The 22,359-nt window shown below is 45.1% G+C and overlaps 1 protein-coding gene across 4 annotated transcripts in view; it reads left to right on the top strand.

Moving 5' to 3' along the window:
- PRRX1 (paired related homeobox 1) overlaps positions 1-22,359 on the top strand; it is an 88,719-nt gene that overhangs the window by 47,982 nt on the left and 18,378 nt on the right. For all 4 annotated transcript variants that reach the window (XM_048495807.1, XM_048495806.1, XM_048495808.1 and 1 more), the window contains exon 2: positions 15,611-15,786. In XM_048495807.1, coding sequence (XP_048351764.1) covers positions 15,611-15,786 — 176 coding nt within the window. The remainder of the gene's footprint in view (positions 1-15,610; positions 15,787-22,359) is intronic.

Raw genomic sequence — 22,359 nt, 5'->3', positions numbered from 1 at the left:
TCATAAACAAAATATACCCAGCAAGACACTAAAGTCAGTCATGGCTCCCTAATGGGTGATATACATATTTGCAAAATCTATGTTTGTCCTCATTTGCTGTTTATGTTGTACTTCAAGATGCTTCCCCAACACCAAGTTATTTATTTATTGACAAGATTTCAATTGAAGAAGAAGACGAGTTTGGATTTATACCCTCCTTTCTCTCCTAAAAGGAGACTCAAAGGGGCTGACAATCTCCTTTCCCTTCTCCCCCCACCCCCACAACAAACATCCTGTGAGGTAGGTGGGGCTGAGAGAGCTCCAAAGAGCTGTGACTAGTCCAAGGTCACCAGGCTGGTGTGTGTTGGAGTGCACAGACTAATCTAGTTCCCCAGATAAGCCTCCACAGCTCAAGTGGCAGAGTGGGGAATCGAACACAGTTCTCCAGGCAAGAGTGCACCTGTTCTTAACCACCATGCCACAGCTGCACATTTCAGGCCATTTAAGACCACCAAGGTAGCTACTGGTAATAACCAAAACCTTATAAAAACGCATCATAAAGCTAGTTTGAAAAACTAACACACATAACAGAGAAGCATCAATTAAAAACATAGTATTAGAAGAGGTTATTGAGGAAATACCAGACAAAACAAAATAAGTCTTCACTTGCTGGCTGAAGAGGGGGGTAGAAGGGAACAAATCTCCCCGGGGATGGCTTTTCCACAGTCTTGGCGCCATAACTGAGAAAGACCTTTTTCAGGTAGTCACCAATCTAGCCTAGGGTTGCCAGCTCCGGATTGGTACATTCCTGCAGGTCAGTGGTGGGATCCAAAAAATTTAGTAACAGGTTCCCATGGTGGTGGGATTCAAACTGTGGCATAGCACCAATGGGGCTGGGCGGGGCACGATGGGGGCGTGGCCAGGCATTCCGGGGCGGGGCATTCCTGGGCGGGGCTGTGGCAAGGATGCAGCCGCTGCGCCGGTCCTTGGGCGGGAAACGAATGCACGCAGGCGCAGGCTGCCACGCACGCCGGTGCACTTCCTGCTAGACTGCTTCAAGTTCTACGCGCTACTGCTGAGAGGAGGGGCGTAACTAAGGCAAAAATCACGTGGCAAAATCACCAATTAGTAATCCCCTCTCGGCACACACAAATAATTACTAACCTACTCTCGGGAACCTGTGAGAACCTGCTGGATCCCACCTCTGCTGCAGATTTGGGGATGAGACCTGGGGATGTGGGGTTTGGTTAGGCGAGGGGCCACAGCAGAGTAAATGCCATAGAAGCTACCGATAAACCAACCATTGATCTCTGTTGCCTGGAGGTCAGTTGTAATAGCAGGAGATCTCCAGGTGCTACTTAGAGGGTGGGAATCCTAATCTAGCCTCAGGTGACTCAAGCACGCAAAGAACCCAGAAGATTACCACCATGGTAGGGTAAGTTTGTATGAGACCAAGTGAGCCTTGAGGAATGCTGACCCCAGACAGTACAGGGCTTTAAGGCCAACTCCAGCATCTTGAATTGGGCCCGGAAATAAAATGGGAGGCAATCAAGAAGGAACAAAACTGGAGCGATATGGCCCCTGCTACCCATTTCAGTCAGCACTGTACCAAGTGCCGTTTCCACATGTTTTTCAAGGGCAATTGCACATTCAGCGCATGGCAGTGATCTTATCACTTGAATCAGCCCTTATGTGTATCTGGCCAATAATCATTTGCTGTTCAGGGAGCAAGATGAGGCCTAGACACCTTACGAATCAAAGGTGCTTGACTCCAGGTCTGTTGATTGCCTGACAGAGGTCGAATCCCCACTTGAAATTTGCACGCAGATCCAAACCTGTTCGTTGTGAAACTGTGTCCTCTTCATCAGAGTTTCTCCCTCCCGGCTGCAGCGAGCACACAGCAGACACACCTGGTTGCAGAACTCTTAGCAATCCCCACTACAAGGCGAGCTCACTTCGCTGGTCTCCCCTGATTGGCTGGCATGCCTTGATGGGGTGGGACCTTTCCCCACTGCGGAAATGTACGTTGTAAGGGTGGGATAAAAAAAACAGCGTGTAAAAGTTTACCGTTTAACTGTTGAACTGTGTGAACGGTCAATTGTTACCTATGTAAACTATTAACGATTCAAAGTTACACATTTGACTGTTTAACATTTGCGTCCCCTTCTACTGGCCAATCGCAAAAGCGGAAACGAAACCAAGGCTGCACACGCATTGCAGTGCTGATTGGTTGCCCGAATTCCGCGTCACACTTCAGGGCGGGAAATGAGTCAGGGTTTCAACCCCCATCCCTCCCCTCAGATCAGCTCTGACCGTTTTAATGGGGTCTATGCCACTTGCAACCAGGTCCTGCCGGAACACGGATTAACGGGAAGAACGAGCGCCAGAAACGGAATCTGCCGCGCAAGCAATGGGGAGGTCGTCCCTCAAACCTGGTTAGTTTGTGTTCTGAAACCTGGCTAAGATGATAGTGGGGATTCAACCAGAGACTGTGGTCAGGTCTAGAGTTGCTGGCCTTGAGGCTGGGCCTGGGAATCTCCTGGAGTTATAGCTGAGCGCCCCCCCCCGGAGAAAATGGATGCTTTGAAGGGTAGAAGGTGGTTATATTCCACTGTTCCCTTCTGTTCCCTTCCCTCCCCAAACCCTTCCCTTCCCCAAATCTCCAGGAATCTCCCCACCTGGAGTTAGCAACCCTAGTTAGATCATATGAACTTCAAAGGGGCCATGAGCAGAATGCCTAGTCCAGAGGTGTTCAACTCTAGCACTTCAGATGTTCATGGACTACAGTTCAGATGTTCATGGACTGCAGGGGCTCATGGGAATTATAGTCCATGCACATCTGAAGCGTCAGAGTTGGACACCCCAGGGCTAGGCCATTTGTTTTCAAAGCCTTGTTCCTGCCATTGGCAAACCCAATGGTTTATACATCCAAAGAGATCTGGGCAAGATGAAAAAAAAAGACTTTCTTCTTCATCCCAGAATTCATTGAGTAGCTTGTCTGCACTGAAAGACGAATGGAGCCTGGAATGTAATGAGCAGTCTCAAGTTGTGTTGTTATTGGATCTTGTGTCTTCGTTTCTCCAGTCCTAGTCAAGACAGATTTTGCCAGAGGGACTCATAAAGCACATTAGTGGTTCAGAGCTGGCTTTCCAAGTGAAAATCTGCTTAAGGTTCCAACAAGATCTTGGTGTTGTCCTGGGAACCTGTCTCGTTCAAGCCAATGCAATTCGTTTTTGTTCCTTTACACTATGAGCGAGGCCTTTGGTGGCCTGACCCCTATGCTCTGGCTGGTATTTATATCTTTCATTACCTTGTAACACCCAATCAGTGCTGGTGAATTACAGCATTGCCGCTGTTTTCCCAGCTATTTACAACTAGACAGAGCTGGCCCGGAAGGTGATCTGTAGCCGGACGTTTGTGGGTTTGCAAATGGAGCTTACAGATGGAATCTTGATTAAGACCAGTATTTGTTTACGGGTGAATCCAGCTGGCAATGGTATCAGGGCTTGATATTTGTAGGTCCCCAGTGCTTACTCAATAGACACATAAAAACGAATTTCCAGATAGCACATGCCTACGGGCTCTTCTTAATAGAGGGATCAAAACAGCAAGGGAATTCCAGAATCAATGATCTGGGTCTAGTCAAACGTAGCAAATCAAGATTGAATAAAGGAAGAGGTTACCAGGATGGACGACCTGACTCCCAAACCTATTATCTGCCTTAAGGATTAACCTAGGTAGGAAATATATGTGCCCATTGAATTTCTGTTTAAGCTAAACTCTCTAATTTCAAAAAGTCAAACATGATTCACAATCCCAGTGCAAGATGAAAAGGTCTTTGTTCTTCAACCGTGGAATTCTCTGAGTTGCTTGTCTGTACTGAAAGATTTAATGGTACCAAGACTGTCAATAGTTACAGGTTTGTAGTTGACTAGTCATCTTCCTTCCAACCTCCTAATAGGTTAACTAAACATTCATCTCACCAAACCTTCAATACAGATGACTAAAACATGGAGCAGCAGTGGCGTAGGAGGTTAAGAGCTCGTGTATCTAATCTGGAGGAACCGGGTTTGATTCTCCGCTCTGCCATCTGAGCTGTGGAGGCTTATCTGGGGAATTCAGATTAGCCTGTACACTCCCAGCTGGCGTGTGTGACCTTGGGCTAGTCACAGCTTCTCGGAGCTCTCTCAGCCCCACCTACCTCACAGGGTGTTTGTTGTGAGGGGGGAAGGGCAAGGAGATTGTAAGCTCCTTTGAGTCTCCTGCAGGAGAGAAAGGGGGGATATAAATCCAAACTCCTCCTCCTCCTCCTCCTCCTCCTCCTCCTCCTCCTCTTCTTCTTCTTCTTCTTCTTCTTCTTCTTCTTCTTCTTCTTCTTCTTCTTCTTCTTCTTCTTCTTCTTCTTCTTCTTCTTCTTCTTCTTCTTCTTCTTCTTCTTCTAAAAGGAAGTATGAGATGGCTTACAATTTGACTAGCTGTCCATTGGATGTAAAGGCCGTCTTCAGCATCTGGTTTCCTTTCCTATTAAATGCCACGCCATGAAACTAACAAATATACCCTTCATTCTCTGCTCTATTGACCCTTGCCAATTAAGCTCATGCCTCCGCCAATCAGCTCCGCATGGTCCAAACAAAGCAAAACACTATTTCCATGGATGTCAATGGATCTTGCTAATCTCCTGTTGAAACCATTGGAATTTAATGTACTTGTCTTTGTCTGAATCACACCCTGAGCACTGAGTCAGATCCTGCAGTCAATAGAGATTGGGGGTCTTCCTTGTGTTCTTCTCCCCACTTCTGATCCTGGAAAAATTAATTCCCAGAGTTGTGATACCCATGAGGACTATGAGAGGGTGCTCCACTGGTGAAAGTGGCCGAAAGGTGTTTTTGACTCTGTCTGCTCATCCGTGAATTTCCTAACATCTGTGGCTGGTAGTCTAGGTGGATTCTTTGGCTCCATGGAACAATTCCGTATCCAGAAGGTATTGCTGGGGAAGGGAGAATTCAGGAAGGATGTGTGGCTGCTAGTGCCATCTACTGATGGATTATGGGATCTGATCCGTCAGTTTGACAATTCTATCATCAGGCTGCCCTCACCTGGGTAACCAGGCTAGCCCAACCTCATCAGATCTCAGAAGCTAAGCAGGGTCCACCCTGGTTGATATTAGATGGGAGACCACCAAGAAAGTCCAGAGTTGTGAAGCAGAGAGAGGCAATGGTCAATCACTTCTGTTCTTGGAAACCCTATGAGGTTGCTATGAGATCCTGACTCGGAAATCCTATGGGGTTGCTAAAAGACAGCTTCCGCTTAACTGCCCCTTCACCATCATCAGAATTGAAGCTTGCATTTTTGATAAACAAAGTTTATGTGCAATTTTCATAAGGTGCTTTTTGAAAAAACCCAACAAAACAGCTTTAATTGTATTGCTTTGAGATGATGTTGAAAATTGGTTGAGTTCTGACCATCTGGTTGACATGGCTACTTTCCCCCCGAGCAGAAGTATGATCGGCACTGTGTGTGTGTGTGTGTGTGTATGTTTTCGTTCCATCCTACAACAATGCTTATGGGACCTCCTTCAGTCTTGCTTTTCTGGGGAGATTGCCTTCAGGGTTATAAGGTCATTGGGTTCCCAGCGTATAATAATTTCTCAGCGCACAGTTCTTGCAAACTGCAAAAAATAATCTGTGCAATTGAAATTTCTCTTATATGTTTCGTCAGACATATTTTCAAATAATTGTACTAGGAATTATGAATGATCGCAATGAACAAAAGAATGTCCTGAAGATATGCTTCTTGGAAGAAATGTATGTTTTGTTCTGTGTGATTGGATCTCATGAGGTACACATTCATCCATCTGGACTTCTGCAGACCTCAGCAAGATCAGTAAACTTTAGATCAGCCATTCTCAACCAGGGTTCCCTGGTACCCTGGGGTGCCGTGAGCGTGTCCGAGGGATACTGCGGCAACACTACCGCCCCCCCTCATTTTTGTGGTGTCTCCTGCTGGCACCAGCAAGGACATGGAGCTGGCCCATGAGGCAGGGCCTGCCACAAGGTCAGCAGCCACCCCCACCCCTAGTGCTTCCCTTCACCCTGGTAGGGGAAGGTGGGGTGTGTGGCAAGCAGGGGCAATGGGAGGGGAAGGTGGAGGGTGGCGGCAGGGGTACCGTGAGATATGAAGAGTGAGGTCAAGGGTACCCTGACCTTGAAAAGGTTGGGAAACACTGCTTTAGATGCACCCAGAAGTTTTTTTTAAACCCTTCCTAATTCACAAGCCACATTCCATCCAAATTGGAGAACTTCTTTTCAACAGTGGCCTCCAAATACTTTTCCCCAAGACTTTCCCCCATTTGTATAATTGAAACTGAAAATTCCATCTATTGGCTTTAGGAACATAGTGAGGGATGTGAGAGTTTTATGTTGGCATGAGTGATTCAGCATGCCTGGACACTGGAGGGCACTACATCACTCTCAGTGTGTATAACTGTTACGTCCTTGAAGGGATGTCTCTTTCTTTGTCTTAACCTGGGAGCTGGCCTCTGACCCCTTCTGTCTGCGTTGTTTGTCCCCTTTCATGGAGTCACACATCTCTGCAAGTTTCTTCTGTAGAAAGAATGCTTCATACTCATATATGATGCTGCATCAGCTGGCCATGTGATAGGGAAAGCAGCAGGAGTGTAGGAGGTTAAGAGCTCATGTATCTAATCTGGAGGAACCGGGTTTGATTCTCCGCTCTGCCATCTGAGCTGTGGAGGCTTATCTGGGGAATTCAGATTAGCCTGTGCACTCCCACACACGCCAGCTGGGTGACCTTGGGCTAGTCACAGCTTCTCGGAGCTCTCTCAGCCCCACCTACCTCACAGGGTGTTTGTTGTGAGGGGGGAAGGGCAAGGAGATTGTCAGCCCCTTTGATTCTCCTGCAGGAGAGAAAGGGGGGATATAAATCCAAACTCTTCTTCTTCTTCTTCTTCTTTGACTGCAACCTGAATGTGAACTGAATCTACTTGAATAAATGTTTTAGTTTCTGCAACGTCCTTCTTGGGAGATTTATTTAATGCCCTCAATATCACACTTCTATGGCTGCCCAGTCTGCTATATTAACCAAATTTCCATTTTCCGCATGAGTTGTTTACAACGTATTTTGCCATCAGATGCCATATTTCCCCCCCTTTTAATTCTGCATGTTTCTTCTTCTGTTTTGTTCTGGAAACATTTTCACTCCATTTTTCCTCTGTTCTTTTCCTGAATGCTTTTACTTCGATGTTTTTTTTAAGTTTGTTTCTGACCAAGCTTCCCTTGAGTGTGCAATCATGTTGAAACCATCTTTCCCCCCCCACTCCACTGGACACCTGGCCCAACCTCCCCTTCAGCAATTTTCTCCTCCTCCTTATCCTGTTTTCAAGAGGAATTTTAAACTTTTTTTTAAATCACCACTTGCCTTTGCCATGCAATGTTAGGGAACAGACTCAAGCCTGGTCAATTTTACCAGCTTTGTCAGTTACATCATGAATAAGTGATACAATTAGCCACCAGCTAGGAACAAGCGTAATTGACAAGGGAAATTTCTGTTGCCAGAGATAATTGAGGAGGGACTGCCACACTAATGTTAGTGTGCAACTCTAATTTGGCTAAAAATGTGGTTCTTAGTGGAAGGGAGGTGAGCTATGTGTTTCTGTTCCTTCAGGTAATGGCACCTTTTCCAGAACATTTCTTTTGGAGGGGGGGTTCTATTTTATGCAAACATCAGAAACTTATCCATGCTTAGTGTAATTGCCCAACCTCCTTTTAAGCCATTTTATCTTTCCCTTCCTCCTCCATATTGAAAAGGAATTCATTTTGTTCTCTTTGTCATATCAAACTAGTGAGGTAATGCTGAAGCAGAGATAGAAACCAGGACGATCAATTAGTTCAGCTTTGTCAATTTCCCATAGAACTTGCTATCTTAACATTCAGGCAAAGTTACAAACTAGCACAGCCAATTGGGTCAGCTTTGTCAATTTCATAGACTACCGATATAACATTAGCGAAGAGAGCAATTTTGAAGCTGGGGTGGGTGGAGGAACTGAAAAGAGTACTAGGAGTAATTTCTATATGTAATCAGGGCCTGCTGCAATAATTATCATAGTTCTTTTATGTGGATGGTGGGCTATGTGTATCTGTTCCTTCAGGTTATGGCGCCTGCTCTAGGAGTTGTTTTGGCTTCCATTTTGGGTTGATAGTTCTCAATTGTAGAAATGCAAGTGGAGACATTTTTGAATTGCCGCTTCAAAATGAAACTGCGCAGTAACACTGGAGTGCTTGCACAAAGGAAAATTATTTTGTCTCACAGATAACAATCCACCACTATCAGTAATAATACACTTTCAGCAGCAGAATATGAAATAAATGGAACTGAAGAGACAAGGAGACGCCCCCCCCCCCCAACGACTGGGAGGAGGGCAGGGAAGGAAGTGTGTGGAGTGAAAAATCTGTGGTAAACTGTGCATGCATAAAAGGCCTTTCTCTCAAGAGGAGTGAAGGGGCGACAGCCGGTATCAGATGCACAGTAAAAGCAAAACATCTGCAAGCAGATTGTGTCCAGCAGTTTGCATTCTCAATAAACTTCTCTTCCCCCTTGGAACCACCTCCCTCCAGGAGAGAGTATCCACATGAGAACTTTCAACCAGGAAGGAAAGCAAAGATTTACACCCAAATGGTTTTGAAGCATGTTAGCTCACTCAGCCAGTGTTGGTAGGTCCTGGAATATTAAATGTTTTTGGAGAAGACAGATGTAAGAGGTTTACTAAATAATTTTTTTAAAAAAACAAACAATTTTACGATCTATTTCATTTGCTTAATTTAATATTGTTGTGTCCTGGGTTCTGTGGGACCATCTTGCCCTACCGCCAAGTCAACCTTTTATTCATCTGCCTCATTTTTCTAAAGCATTGTAGCAGTCATAAATTTCAGCGGTTTGCTGCTCTTGTAGAAGATGAAGAGTTTTGGATTTAGACCGTGCCTTTCTCTCCTGTAAGAGATACTTATTAGCAGAGATGTGGAAGCAGCCTCTAGTAAGAAAACAGTCAGAGATACTTCGGGTTGCTTTCTACTCTGTCTCATATATTGTTGTCCTACTCAAACAAAGAAACCAAGGCCCTTTCCGCACGGGCCATAAACAGCGCCCTGGGGGCGGCAAAAACGCCGTCCCCAGGGAGCTGTTTGCACAGGGGGTGCAGCTGCTGCTGCACAGCCTCGCCGCCCTCGCGCCTCCTGAGCGGCGCGAAGCCGCTGTTTTCCGACCTCACTTCCCAAGTGAGGTTTACGGAAAACGGCGGCTTCCAGCCACTGCCGTGCGAACGGCAGCAGCTCGAAGGTGCCATCGCTCCCCCCTGTGACCGGTCGACCTACTGTCTCTGCGGCCATCTGGCGCGTCGCTGAGGTCTGGTGACACGCCCCCGCGCAGGGCAGGGGGACGTGTCCCCAGACCTTGGCGACGCTCCGGACAGCTGCAGAGATGGTAGGTCGACCGGATGACGGCGCTCCGCGTCGTCGTCTTCCCAATTCTTTCTGGGACCGTTTGTGCTAACGGTCCCAGGGGGGTTGGGTCGGCGTCGTGTACGCCGACCCAACCCCCATCGTGGCCGTGCGGAAACGGCCCAAGTGAACTTTATAACTTCTGATGTGCCTACTCACTAACATGTAAGCAATGGTTATCTGATCAATAGGTCAGCTCATTACAATATCACCTCAGCCTCCTGCTTACATACAGATTTAACTCTTTCATGACTGGTTGTGGCAGACACTTGCAAATACCAACAAAAACATCACCTGTGCCAGAGCAGTATCGACTGGAAATAGGTTCTCAGTGTTTGGGCCATTTTATTCAAAGGGGCAAACATCATCATATTACATCCAGTGATTCACCAAAACTGTGGTACAGGGGCGTAGCTAGGGAAAATGTAGCCTGGGACGAAATCTGAGTTTTGCGCCCCCCCCCCCCCCGTATGGGCAGCTGCCCTCCACCATTACTACCCAGAGCAGCCGAGGGGAGGAAGAGAGTCGCCCAGGCCACCCCCCTGCCCTCCCAAACAGCGGGTAGCTGCTGCCCCCCCCGGATCGACCGAAGGCCAGGCTGGCTGGCTGCCTGGCCAGTGCCTGCTGCTTACCTGACCTGTTGTTTGTCTTTAGGCTCCGGCAGGCAGGCGCTCCGGGACTGCTGGTGGCTCACGGAAGTGGAAAGGGCTCCCTTTTTACGGCAGCCTTTCCGTTGCTCCTCTTCTAGCCATTTGCCAGCCACCAGGTCACATATGGTGCCTGTTCAAGCTGTGGGCCCGCCCCCTGGAACTCCCCGCCCCCCAGGCAGCCTCAGCACGCCCACAAGGAGGCCTGGTCCACCCCAGCAAGGCCAGGCATGCCCAGCAGCCCAGCCACAACCGGCAGCCAGCAGCCGCCGCTGCCGCCCCCCACGTGACCTGGCAGGAGCCCGCCCGGGGCAGACCGCCCCGGATGTCCCCATTGGTGCTACGCCAGTGCTGTGGTATTGAGCACTATAACATTAACTGATGTGATGCAGCTCCATTTGTGCTCTGTAATTAAGTATTCAGAGTAGCTTCTATCTGCCCCCCTGGCTTTCATCTTGTTGAATTCCTTACTATGATTGACAGTTTTGCTGCTGGTGGTCCTTGCAGAATACATCTTGCTGCATTCTGGAACTTGGATGCTACTTTCAGTATATAATATTCCTGTTCAGGCAAAGACTTTTGCCTCCCAGAGGCTCAATACTCAGGCCAAAATGTCTAATTTTCCCAGTAGGTGGGAGTTCTTCATTTACAATGACGCGGCCAATAAACTTTCTCTTATGTTATTCCATGGTCTTTCACCCCATTGCATAAAATGTGGATCAGTTTAGGAATTGGTGCTTTTTAAAACAAACAAACATGATTTCTCCTTTCCAAAAGTCCAATTTTTTTTAAAATAAAACATGTTAAATATACTCCAATAGCTGAAGAATTTCGGTGACCTTTCCAAAGCGGATATTCTTTATGTGTTTTTTCACTTATTTTTCATCTCTCTAATATCTTTTGAAGGGCTGGCGGAGAAATCTGGACCAAACTGAACAAGAGACTAGCTAAATTGTACTGAATATGATCCAATAGTCATAAGGAAAATAGCAAGGGCCTTGTACTGAATATGATCCAATAGTCATAAGGAAAATAGCAAGGGCCTTGTACTGAATATGATCCAATAGTCATAAGGAAAATAGCAAGGTTTCAGTGGGGGTGTGATAAAGAATTTGTAGCAGCTTTTCTGCCCATTCCTGTTAAGTTTTGTGATATCGAGCGATGGACTGGACATCTATTCATGCAATCAATAGTGGAAAAAGAGTGAAGAAGAGTTTGGATGTATACCCCACCATTATCTTCTGTAAAGAGATTCAAGGTGACTTACAAACTCCTTTCCCTTCCTGTCCCCACAACAGACACCTTGTGAGGTAGGTGGGGCTGAGAGAGTTTGGAGAGAACCGTGACTTGATGCAAGTCACCCAGCGGACTTCAAATGTAGGAGAGTGAAACAAATCCAGTTCACTAGATAAGAGTCCTTCTCCACTCATGTGGAGGAGTGGGGAATCAAACCCGCTTCTCCAGATTAGAATACACTGCTCTTAACTACTACACCATGCTGGGAAGACTTTGAGGTAGGTGGCAGAGAGGCCAGGTAGGAGGAAGAAGGGTCAGAGATCTCCCCTCTTGTGATCCTTCTCTCTTCCTTTGAAGTAACTAACAACAACTGCATTTCGGGAGTTGATTCTACACGAAGTGGTCAATTGGGCAAATGGGATTAACCCTGTTTTCTGCAATATCTGGCCATGTTAGCCTAGATTTGATGGTTACCCAAGGTGATGTATCTGTACCATGTGTTCCATCTTTCCTGTCAAGCTCAGATTTGAGGGTCTCTACTCATGGTCCTTTCCGCACAAATCCCTTGAAATGTTTCTAAAATGTTTTCACTCTCCCTCATACCTTCGGGACCGTCTCACCCCATATGTCCCTGGTAGGCCTCTGCGTTCTGTTGAGGCCAACTTGCTGATGATCCCCAAGCCCTCTGTGATGCGGCTCGCCTCTACCTGGGCCAGGGCTTTTACAGCCCTGGCCCCTGCCTGGTGGAACACACTTCCATCAGCGGTGCAGCCCCTGCGGGATCTTAGTGATTTCCGCAGGGCCTGTAAGACCGAATTGTTCCACCAGGCTTATGGGTAGGCCAGCCGCAGATTGGACGCCCCTGTGTTGCGTGCTGTACCATCATTGGCACTACCGATGTGACATCTTTCAGTATTGTCTGTCCCCTCCCGGCCTTGGGACTGGGAGCCATCATTAGTATTATTAATATTGTTTTTCTGGGTTTTAGAATGCTGCTTATTCTGAGTTATGTATTTTAACTGTTTATCACTTATTTATTGTGCACATTGTTTTAGTTGTGATTTTGTTGTACACCGCCCAGAGCCCTCCAGGGGTGGGCGGTTTATCAAATTTAATAAATAATAATAATAATAATCCTGTAGAATGATGTATGTCTGCACTTACCTTTGCAAAACGATTCCTGCCTGCCATTACATAATTTTTCCTTTAAAAAAAAAAGTTCTGAGTTGAATCAATGGCCCCTTCCGCACACGCAAAATAATGCGTTTTCAAACCACTTTCACCACTGTTTGCAAGTGGATTTTGCTATTCCGCACAGCTTCAAAGAGCACTGAAAGCAGTTTGAAAGTGCATTATTCTGCATGTGCGGAAGGAGCCAATGCTTCAATGCTTCAGAGCATTCTATACTCCTCATATACTCGAAGCTTCGAAGATTCCCCTCCCCCCGTAAGGAGGAGGAGGAGAAGAGGAGGTGGTGGTGGTGGAGGAGGAGTTTGTAAGGAGACTCAAAGGGGCTTACAATCTCCTTTCTCCAAAAGTTGTTCTGGATTTGGGGTGGGCTATAATAAAGCATGTGGTTTACAGGCAGGTCTCAGGTCCAATCCCTGGCATATTCCGTTAAAGCACACTCTCTTTTTGAACTGTTACCATCTGGTAGACGATACAGGTCTATCAAAACTAGGACAAAGAGGCTTAGAGACAGCTTCTACTCTAGAGCTGTGGCTATGCTAAACTCCACGGCTTCGTGTTGATGTGTTTGGGGCTGTGTAGGGATGGGTGGAGGAAGGGGAAAGTGAGGATGATGTATGAGTCTGAAATTGTGTGCATCGAGGAATGCTGCTGTAAATTTCGTTGTGCGTGCACAATGACAATAAAAATGCTTATGCTTATGCTTAAAAAGACCGGATAATAACTGATGTGGAACACCTTCTACGTGAGATTTTGGAGAACTTCTGCCAGCCAGAGTAAGCAACGTTGATGGATATAACATGGCAGCTTCATGTGATTACAGGCTAGGATGGGGTTTGGAGACACTATACTCTAGCGATCAACTGTGGATTCCACAGTATGGTTGGTGCTGGGATATTGCTGCTCAGCCCCATAGCTTTTATGAAATGGGAGAGCTTTGCGGTTTCCCCTTGCCTCCGTTCCATACCTCATCTTTAATATATGCACGAAATCTCCGGATTTGGAATGGTGTCATCAATATGTGTGTAACATTAAACAACCATTTCTGTCTCAGGGCATCCTTAGATGAAACATGCCTGAAGGTGTTTGGTGTCAGTAGAAGGTTGGATGTGGGCTAAAACATCCACGCTCCGTCCGGACAAGATGCATTCATAGATGTTGCAGCTGACCAGGGTGTTGATATCTGATGTACGCTCGAGTGGGTTTTGTTCACCAGAAGGAGCTAAGATTTAGCCTTGTGGGTGGGTGCCAAATATGTCTCCAACAGCTCAAAGTACCTTTCACCAACTGGCGCACCAGCTGTGGCCCTTCCTTGGGAAACAGGATCTTGACACAATTATTCATGCCTTGGGAGACATTCAGGTTAGATTACGGCTATGTGTTAGATGATCCCTGCTTATGGAAAGCATTTGGAAATTGCTGTTAGGAATACAGCGCCCAGATTATCTCACGGGACCTACAGAACTGATCACATCTTTCCAACACTTAAAGGCCGACACCGGCTGCCAGTTTGTTTTCAGGACCAATTCACAATGCTGGTTTCGACCCATAAATCCCTAAACAACCTGGGACCCCTCTGAACAACTGCCTCCTGTTCTATGGGCTAGACCAGTGGTGGCGAACCTATGGCCATGCTGGAAGGGGCTGATGGGAATTGTAGTTCATGAACATCTGGAGTGCCATAGGTTCGCCGCCACGGGGCTAGACCATGCATTGAGATTGTCACGTTGCTTAAATAGTTCTTGTTTTGTTGGGCTGGGAGTTCTCTTTGCTCTCTGTTCATCATGAAAGTGTTGATTGTTTGATCAATGTAAATGCTGATGCAGTGTGTGTCAAGTCTACTCTAGCTCTAGGGCAGGGGTCTGCAACCTGTGTGGAATCAGCCAAAGTATACTGGAGTGTGAAGCACCCATATAGGAACTCTCTCTTGTCTGCTCCTTTCTGAGCGACAGAAAAGCCATGGTTTCTTTTACTCTGGGCTCTATTCCTAGCCTAGATCACAAACGTTTGACGTGTGATTCCCAAGCAGGGATTTGAAGTTTATTGACAGCTCTGGACATGTACAGATGTTTTGGCACACTGGAGAGAGTCTCCACAGTTGGCACACTGGTTCACAGCTGCTTATTTCTGCCAATATTATTGCTATAGAATATTTATAAAACAAAGTAGGAAGAAGAAAGCATGCTCTTTCCCCTCTGAGTAGTAAATTACAAATTAACAAACAAGTCTGTCCTGTTTTCCCTTCAATTTCTCTGAAAGACATGTACCGTATATATTCGAGTATATGCCGACTTTTTCAGCACATTTTTAATGCTGAAAAAGCCCCCCTCGGCTTATACTCGAGTGCATACGGTAATTCCAAGATGGCAGCCGGAGCTTGGGCTGCTGTGGGGATCCAGTAAGCATGTTGCTGCTTTTTTTCTAACTCACCAGAGAGCCGTAAAAACAAGCTGTAAGGACAGCCTGCATAGCATTACAACTAGGTTGTGTGTGTGTGTTAAAAGAAACCGAGGAATTTCTCTCCTAAGGGTTATTGGTACATTGCATTCTAGATGAATACAATTCTTCATACAGTAGTTTACTGCCAAATACTGATGTTGCTGAAGACAAAGACTTTCTTTGGAGCAAAGTTTAGGCTGGCATGGCTATGAATCCTAGAATTATTCTACATTTGGAGGAAAACAGGGGTTCATTTGTGTTCCTAGAGTGCTGGAAAGCTGTTCATCCCTAATGCAAACTCTGTTAAGCAACTCTATCTCATCTTGCTCCCAAATCTTCTATTTTTAGCTGCTACTGAGTCAAGTTCGAAGGTTTATACTCGAGTCGATACGTTTCCCAGTTTTTGGTGGTAAAATTAGGTGCCTCAGCTTATATTCAGGTCGGCTTATACTTGAGTATATACGGTATATTGAAGATTTTTGTGATATGCATATTCATAAGGATTGATTGAAATTAGCTGAGACACACCCCCCCCCCTTTACAGTCATGGTGAATGCATACAGTATATCTCAGCAATAAATCAAACTTCTCTGTTTTTTCCTGTTCCAGGTGACCCCCTGAATTCAGAAGAGAAGAAGAAGAGAAAACAAAGAAGGAACCGAACCACCTTCAACAGCAGCCAGCTGCAGGCACTGGAGAGAGTTTTTGAGCGGACACACTACCCGGATGCCTTTGTACGAGAAGACCTTGCACGCCGGGTTAATCTCACTGAAGCCAGGGTTCAGGTAAGGAGCCAGACTCCTTGTCAACACTGAACCTAGCCTGGGATTGAATATGTATATGGGCATCCCGAACATCTAAAGTCCATACCACAAAGATTCAAACAGTCTGCTCCACGTAAAGCATATATTAATAGTCATTCAGATGTCCTTGTTTTGTAGAAATCTGTTTACACGGTTTATTCTGAGCCCAAATACTTCAAGACTTTTTAAAAAGAATGATGGGGATTTGGCCAGGAGCAATCTTAGTGCAAGGAAGTTGAGGTGTTTGGATATGGTCCCATGATTGAAGCCATAAATGATAACCTGCTGTAGATGGTTTGGATTATATCTGCATGTACCGTATTTCCCCGAAAATAAGACAGTTTCTTATATTAATTTTTGCTCCCGAAGATGCACGATGTCTTATTTTCAGGGGATGTCTTATTTTTCTGCTCCATTGTACTTCGTATTGCCGGTGTTCCGTTCGATGGGCATGCTTCCAAACAAAAACTTTGCTATGTCTTACTTTCGGGGGGATACTTTATATTTAGCACTTCAGCAAAACCTCGACTACATCTTATTTTCAGGGCATGTCTTATTTTCGGGGAAACAGGGTATCATGCTTCTATCATTTCAGTTCTATAACTGAGTTTCTCCTAAAAATATCACAGTCTCCAATGGGAAATTCCTGGAGAGTTGAGGGCAATGCCTGGGAGGGGTAGAATTTGGGAAAGAGAGCAGAGTTCAGATAGGAAGTGATGCTATAAAGCCCGCCCTCCAAAGCAGTCATTTCCTCCAGGGGAGCTGTTCTCTATAATCTGGCAATTTGGTCTAATTCTGGAGGCCACACCTGGAAGTTAGTGCAACTCTGTAATCTGCATTTTGAAGTTGTCTGTCCTGCTGTAGACTCTAACCAGTGGTGGGAATTCAAATAATTTAACGACTGGTTGTTTACAAGCACCAGTTTAACAACCGGTTCTGCCGAAGTGGTGCGAACCGGATGAATCCCACCACTGACTCTAACCCCCTGAAAAGATTCTGTCTATTAAAACTGTGACACCTTTGAGATACTACAAGATGTCTGTTTGGCTTTTCTCAAAAGAGTTCCTTGGTACGAGAGATTTTGCTATCGAACCATCAATACAGGGCCGGCTGAATGAAAGTTGCAAGCTTGGGTCCCACCAATGGGGATTTGGACTTTGAGTTTCCTAACTTAATATGTAAGAGGGCATCCCACGAGTCTGTCTTTTATGAGAAAATATAGTGCAGGATGAATTAATCTTTTGTTGTATCTGCTTCATTCTGCACTCTTCTTACTATATGTGAAACTGGTGCATTTGATTTCAGTGAGCTAAATACACTGGTACTGAAATCTTTAACATTCAAATCCAGAGGACTTAAAGGTTTTTACTTTGGCCTGGACCACATTCAGGGTCTTTCTCCCATGGAACTGATAGTCCCCCTACTTACTAGACAACTTGAGCTCTTTCTGTACTAGACTTAAATCAACCCTATGAAATTTCACAGCGGGGAGAAGAATAGCTCTTCTGTTCTGGAAGCAACCGCAGGTGTTTTCTGCTTTAACAATCAGAAGGAACTTGGTGGAAAAAGAAAGGAAACTTGTGTCTATTTTTAAAATAAAATTTATAGCACCAGAAAAAATTCTAGGCCAGGTAGGGTTGCCAAAAAAAATCTTGTCAGGCGATGGACTTTGCAGAGTTTCCCACAGAGGCACCATCTCTACTTTACATCCTAGAAGTCTGTGCTTGCTGCTTTTGCTAAGGTGACAGTCTTGGCTGCTCAAGAGAGCTGGATGTAGTTTGTCTCTCTCTCTCTCTGTAGCTTCCTGCAGCTGTGTGTAGACAATCATATCTATGAGCATCAGGAGTGAGTATCTTTTTATTGCCGTTGTGGCACAATCCCTGAGCTAGCAATAAGTCCTTTGATCACAGTAATGGATGCTCCACTAGCCATGGGAGAAAAGCTTATCTTCATTCCTTCCTGTTCAACCGTTTTAGTAATACCAAAAAGCAATTTAAGAACAAGTAAATTACAAAGACTACAAATATAGGTGCATTTATCCATCGTATGGACTTCCGATTTCATCCGCATCTAGTATTAAATCCAAAAAAAAATGTAACCCTTGGTCTCTATTTACAAAATCAAGACTATATCCCTAAAAAAAATACTGATGACTTGCTAAACATCATATTTTCTCTATTAAGTCTTAGTTTTTTCTCTATTTTCTCTATTATTTTCTCTATTTTCTCTATTAAGTCTTAGTTTTTAAATATATTAGAATTCAATATATTAAATATATATTAGAATTCAAAACCACTACTCATACGTTCATTTCACCTTTATTATCTATATATACTATCACAGGTTTCCAATTACCATAATAGTAGATGGGGTACCCTTTTGAGGGTCCAAAACTTTGGACTCCCTGAACCAACCTTCACCAAACCTGGGTGGTATCATCAGGGGGGGTCTCCTAAACATACTCTGAAATGTTGGTACTGCTAACATAAACTGGAGTGCTTAGAAGGTAAGTACCAACACCTTGAAGGTGATCCGGTATTCAATTGCGAGCCAATGCAAGCAGCACAGAACCGAGGAGATGGGATCATGATAGCGATCCCCGTAAGAAGTCACACCACTGCATACTGGACCAATTTCAATTTCCATATCAGCAGCAAGGGAAGGCCCACGTAGAGTGAATTGCAATAGTCTAGCCTTCCTCCCCTGACAGGCACCCTCAAATTTCCCCCAGATTCTCCCTTTAAATCACCTCCTCCCTTCTGAGTGGATTTAAAGGGAGAATCAGGGCTTAGCAGCAGCTGCTGCATTTCCCACCCTCGACTTATACGTGAGTCAATAAGTATTCCCAGTTTTTTATGGTAAAATTAGGTGCCTCGACTTATATGCAGGTCGACTTATACACTTAAGAACGTAAGAACATAAGCCAGCTGGATCAGACCAGAGTCCATCTAGTCCAGGTCTCTGCTACTTGCAGTGGCCCACCAGGTGCCTTTGGGAGTTCACATGCAGGATGTGAACGCAATGGCCTTCTGCGGCTGTTGCTCCCGATCACCTGGACTGTTAAGGCATTTGCAATCTCAGATCAAAGAGGATCAAGATTGGTAGCCATAAATCGACTTCTCCTCCATAAATCTATCCAAGCCCCTTTTAAAGCTATCCAGGTTAGTGGCCATCACCACCTCCTGTGGCAGCATATTCCAAACACCAATCACACGTTGTGTGAAGAAGTGTTTTCTTTTATTAGTCCTCATTCTTCCCCCCAGCATTTTCAATGAATGCCCCCTGGTTCTAGTATTGTGAGAAAGAGAGAAAAATTTCTCTCTGTCAACATTTTCTCTGTCAGCATAATTTTATAGATTTCAATCATATCCCCCCTCAGACGTCTCCTCTCCAAACTAAAGAGTCCCAAACGCTGCAGCCTCTCCTCATAAGGAAGGTGCTCCAGTCCCTCAGTCATCCTCATTGCCCTTCTCTGCACTTTTTCTATCTCTTCAATATCCTTTTTGAGATGTGGCAACCAGAACTGAACACAGTACTCCAAGTGCGGTCGAACCACTTCTTTATATAAGGGCATGACAATTTTTGCAGTTTTATTCTCAATTCCTTTCCTAATTATCCCCAGCATAGAGTTTGCCTTTTTCATATGAGTATATACGATACCCTAAAATTTGTTCAGTTCTCTTCTTTGAGCAACAAAATAAGTTTAGCCATTTCTGCTAATTCTAATACCTACACCCATCTTTATTCAATTGTAGAAATAGCTGGAGTTTTCATTTTTGGCCAAGTAGTATCTTGTTGCTATTGTCATATATAAAAACAAAGATACAACTTTCCTTTTAAAAGTTCCATTCATAAGTCCCAACTAAAAGACCTCCGGTCTCATTTGTACATTTGTCTTTAAAATCTTTTTGATTGTTGAATGTGCTATTTTTTTAGAATCCCTAGTCTAGGGAACCTGTTTCTCTCAGAATCTATCTCCCATCAGCTTCTACCAGCATGGCCAATTGGCCATGCTGACAGAGGCCGATGGGAATCTGTAGTTCCTGAATTATCTGGAGAGCCGCAGGTTCCCCTACTCCCCTGCCTCTAGCCCAGGGTAGGAGCCTCTGACTCTCCAGATGTTCGGAACTACGATTTATCCAGCCTACCAGCATGGCCAATTGGCCATGCTGACCCAGAAACTGATGGGGAATTATCGGATCCCTGAGCTATCTAAAAAAAAAAAATACAAGGATTCTATAACTATATCACAAGTCGACCATAGATGATAGAATGTCCCTACGTGATGCTCACATTTCCAACATTTACTTGAGACATTTTAAATCTATCTTTGCTAATTACATCATTTTATAAAAACTCTCTTTCAGATTAGAGCTTAATGCATATTTTCGATTCTTTTACCACATATTTTCCCCTTGCTCTAATAGAATATTATAACATTCATAGCCATTTTACCATACACTCCTTTACTTGTTCTCCTTCTATTTCCATATACATTTTGGCAATTATCTGTTCATTATTTGTTCATAAGTCAACTTCAAATTCTATCTTAACATCATCAAAGTCTTTTTATCTTTTTTAAATCTCCCACTTAATTGTAGATAAGTAAACCACTCACAGGAGACGTCTTGTCTATTAAGGGTAAGGAAAATTTTCACAAGAGAGACAATGTGGTGTAGTCATTAAGAGCAATTGACCCTAATCTGGAGAATGGGGTTGGATTCCCCATTCCTTCACATGAGCAATGGACTCTATCTGGTGAACTGGATTTGTTTCCCCACTCCTATACATGAAGCCTGCTGGGTGACCTTGGGCTAGTCGCACTTCTTCAGAACTGTCTCAACCCACCTTACCTCACAAGGGTCGATTCCGCACTTGCGTTATCGACCTAAGTTCGAGCTGCTTTCGACCTAAGTGCTCCGCACCACCACTGGGATCGAAATGGTTTTGTACCAGCTTCGCCCCGTGTAACGGTCAAATTTCCAACTCCAGTTGGGAACTACTACTTTTACTACCAGTAAAGTGCGGAATCTCTGGTGCCAGGAGTCCCCCATTCAGCCAATCACAGCTGAGTGTTTCGGGCATGCGTACAGCTGGCCAATCAAAAAACACCACCTTCGTCCCTCCATTCCTGTGGCAGTTTTTTTAATAATGTGTGTGGGGATAGACGGAACATGGCCGTAGAACAGTAGCCAATCAGAATGGAGCGGCGAAGAGGCACAGGATGATTCCGCCCTCCGAGCTGGGATCAAGCTGATTGCAGTGGGGAACAACAATGGCTTCGACCTAGGAGAACCTAGGTTCTCAGGGAACTGGGTCGAACCTATTTTAGTCATGTGCGGAATCGCCCAAGGTGTCTGTTGTGGGGGGAGGAAGGATAGGAGTTTGTAAGCTGCCTTTAGTCTCCTTACAGTAGAGAAAGGTGTGGTACAGCTCCAAACTCTTCCTCTTCTTCTTTATAAGGAGGAGAAAACAGCAGCTCTTGGATAAACTGCAGAAGGAGAGTTTGTAGTTTAAAGCAAAACATTTAAAATGTTCTTAAAACATCTGGACTTTGTGGTGTGAAAGTGGGTAAATTCCCAGAGAGGTCACAACAGCAGTTGGCTGTTTTGTCTGGAGGAAAAATCACAAATCATGAAATTGTTGAGAAAGAAAAGTGATACTTGTAAAGAAGATCGACAAAAGGGTGCGAGGAGGGTGTAGTTTGCAAAGTAAAATTAAATCCATACATGCTTTCATTTATGGCTGCCTCATCCTTTACATGATTGTGAATCTGGGTTGTCACTCTTGTGTGACAGTTATATTACAGTTGCTTATAGGGGAAGCAGAAGACGCAGGCCTTTTATGCTTCTGAAAGTCTCCCTCAAGAGGTAATTCCATCTGGCAGGGAAGGCCAGCTCCTTTGTATTTTTTCTCCCTCTTTTCCAGAAAGGAAAAAGAGGCCCAGCTAGTCAAAAGAAGTAGAAAAAGCTCTTTTTGGAGGGAACCAGAGGTGGGATCCAGCAGGTTCTCACAGGTTCCCGAGAGTAGGTTACTAATTATTTGTGTGTGCTGAGAGCGGGTTACTAATGGGTGATTTTTTGTCATGTGGATTTTTGGCTCTTTGAAGTTACGCAATTCTCCTCTCAGCAGTATAATGCAGAACTTGAAGCAGTCTAGCAGGAGGTGCACCGGCGTGCGGCGCAGCCTGCTACCGCGTAATCCGCTTCCTGCCCAAGGACTCGGCGCATAGCTGTGTCTCTTTGCCATGCGCCCTCACTTCAGGAATGCCCCCACTCCTCGGAATGCCTGGCTAATGGGGCCTCGTCAAAGTTCTCGCCCCAGCCCCATTGGCGCTACGCCACAGTTTGAATCCCACCACCATGGGAACCTGTTACTAAAATTTTTGGAACCCACCACTGGAGGGAACTGTCATGTTCTTTAATATAATAATTCAAAAAGGTCTCTTGAGTTTGTCTGTTGCAGCCAACATAGTCCAATGTCTTGTGGCACCTTCTCACCATACGTGTATTCTGGTATGAGCTTCAGTCCACTTCATCAGATGTACATCCTCAT

This window comes from Sphaerodactylus townsendi, linkage group LG05, assembly GCF_021028975.2.
Source record: "Sphaerodactylus townsendi isolate TG3544 linkage group LG05, MPM_Stown_v2.3, whole genome shotgun sequence".
NCBI classification, from domain to species: Eukaryota; Metazoa; Chordata; class Lepidosauria; order Squamata; family Sphaerodactylidae; genus Sphaerodactylus; species Sphaerodactylus townsendi.
The sequence above is the reverse complement of the archived record's forward strand: the minus strand, read 5'-3'. Positions and strand labels throughout refer to the sequence as shown.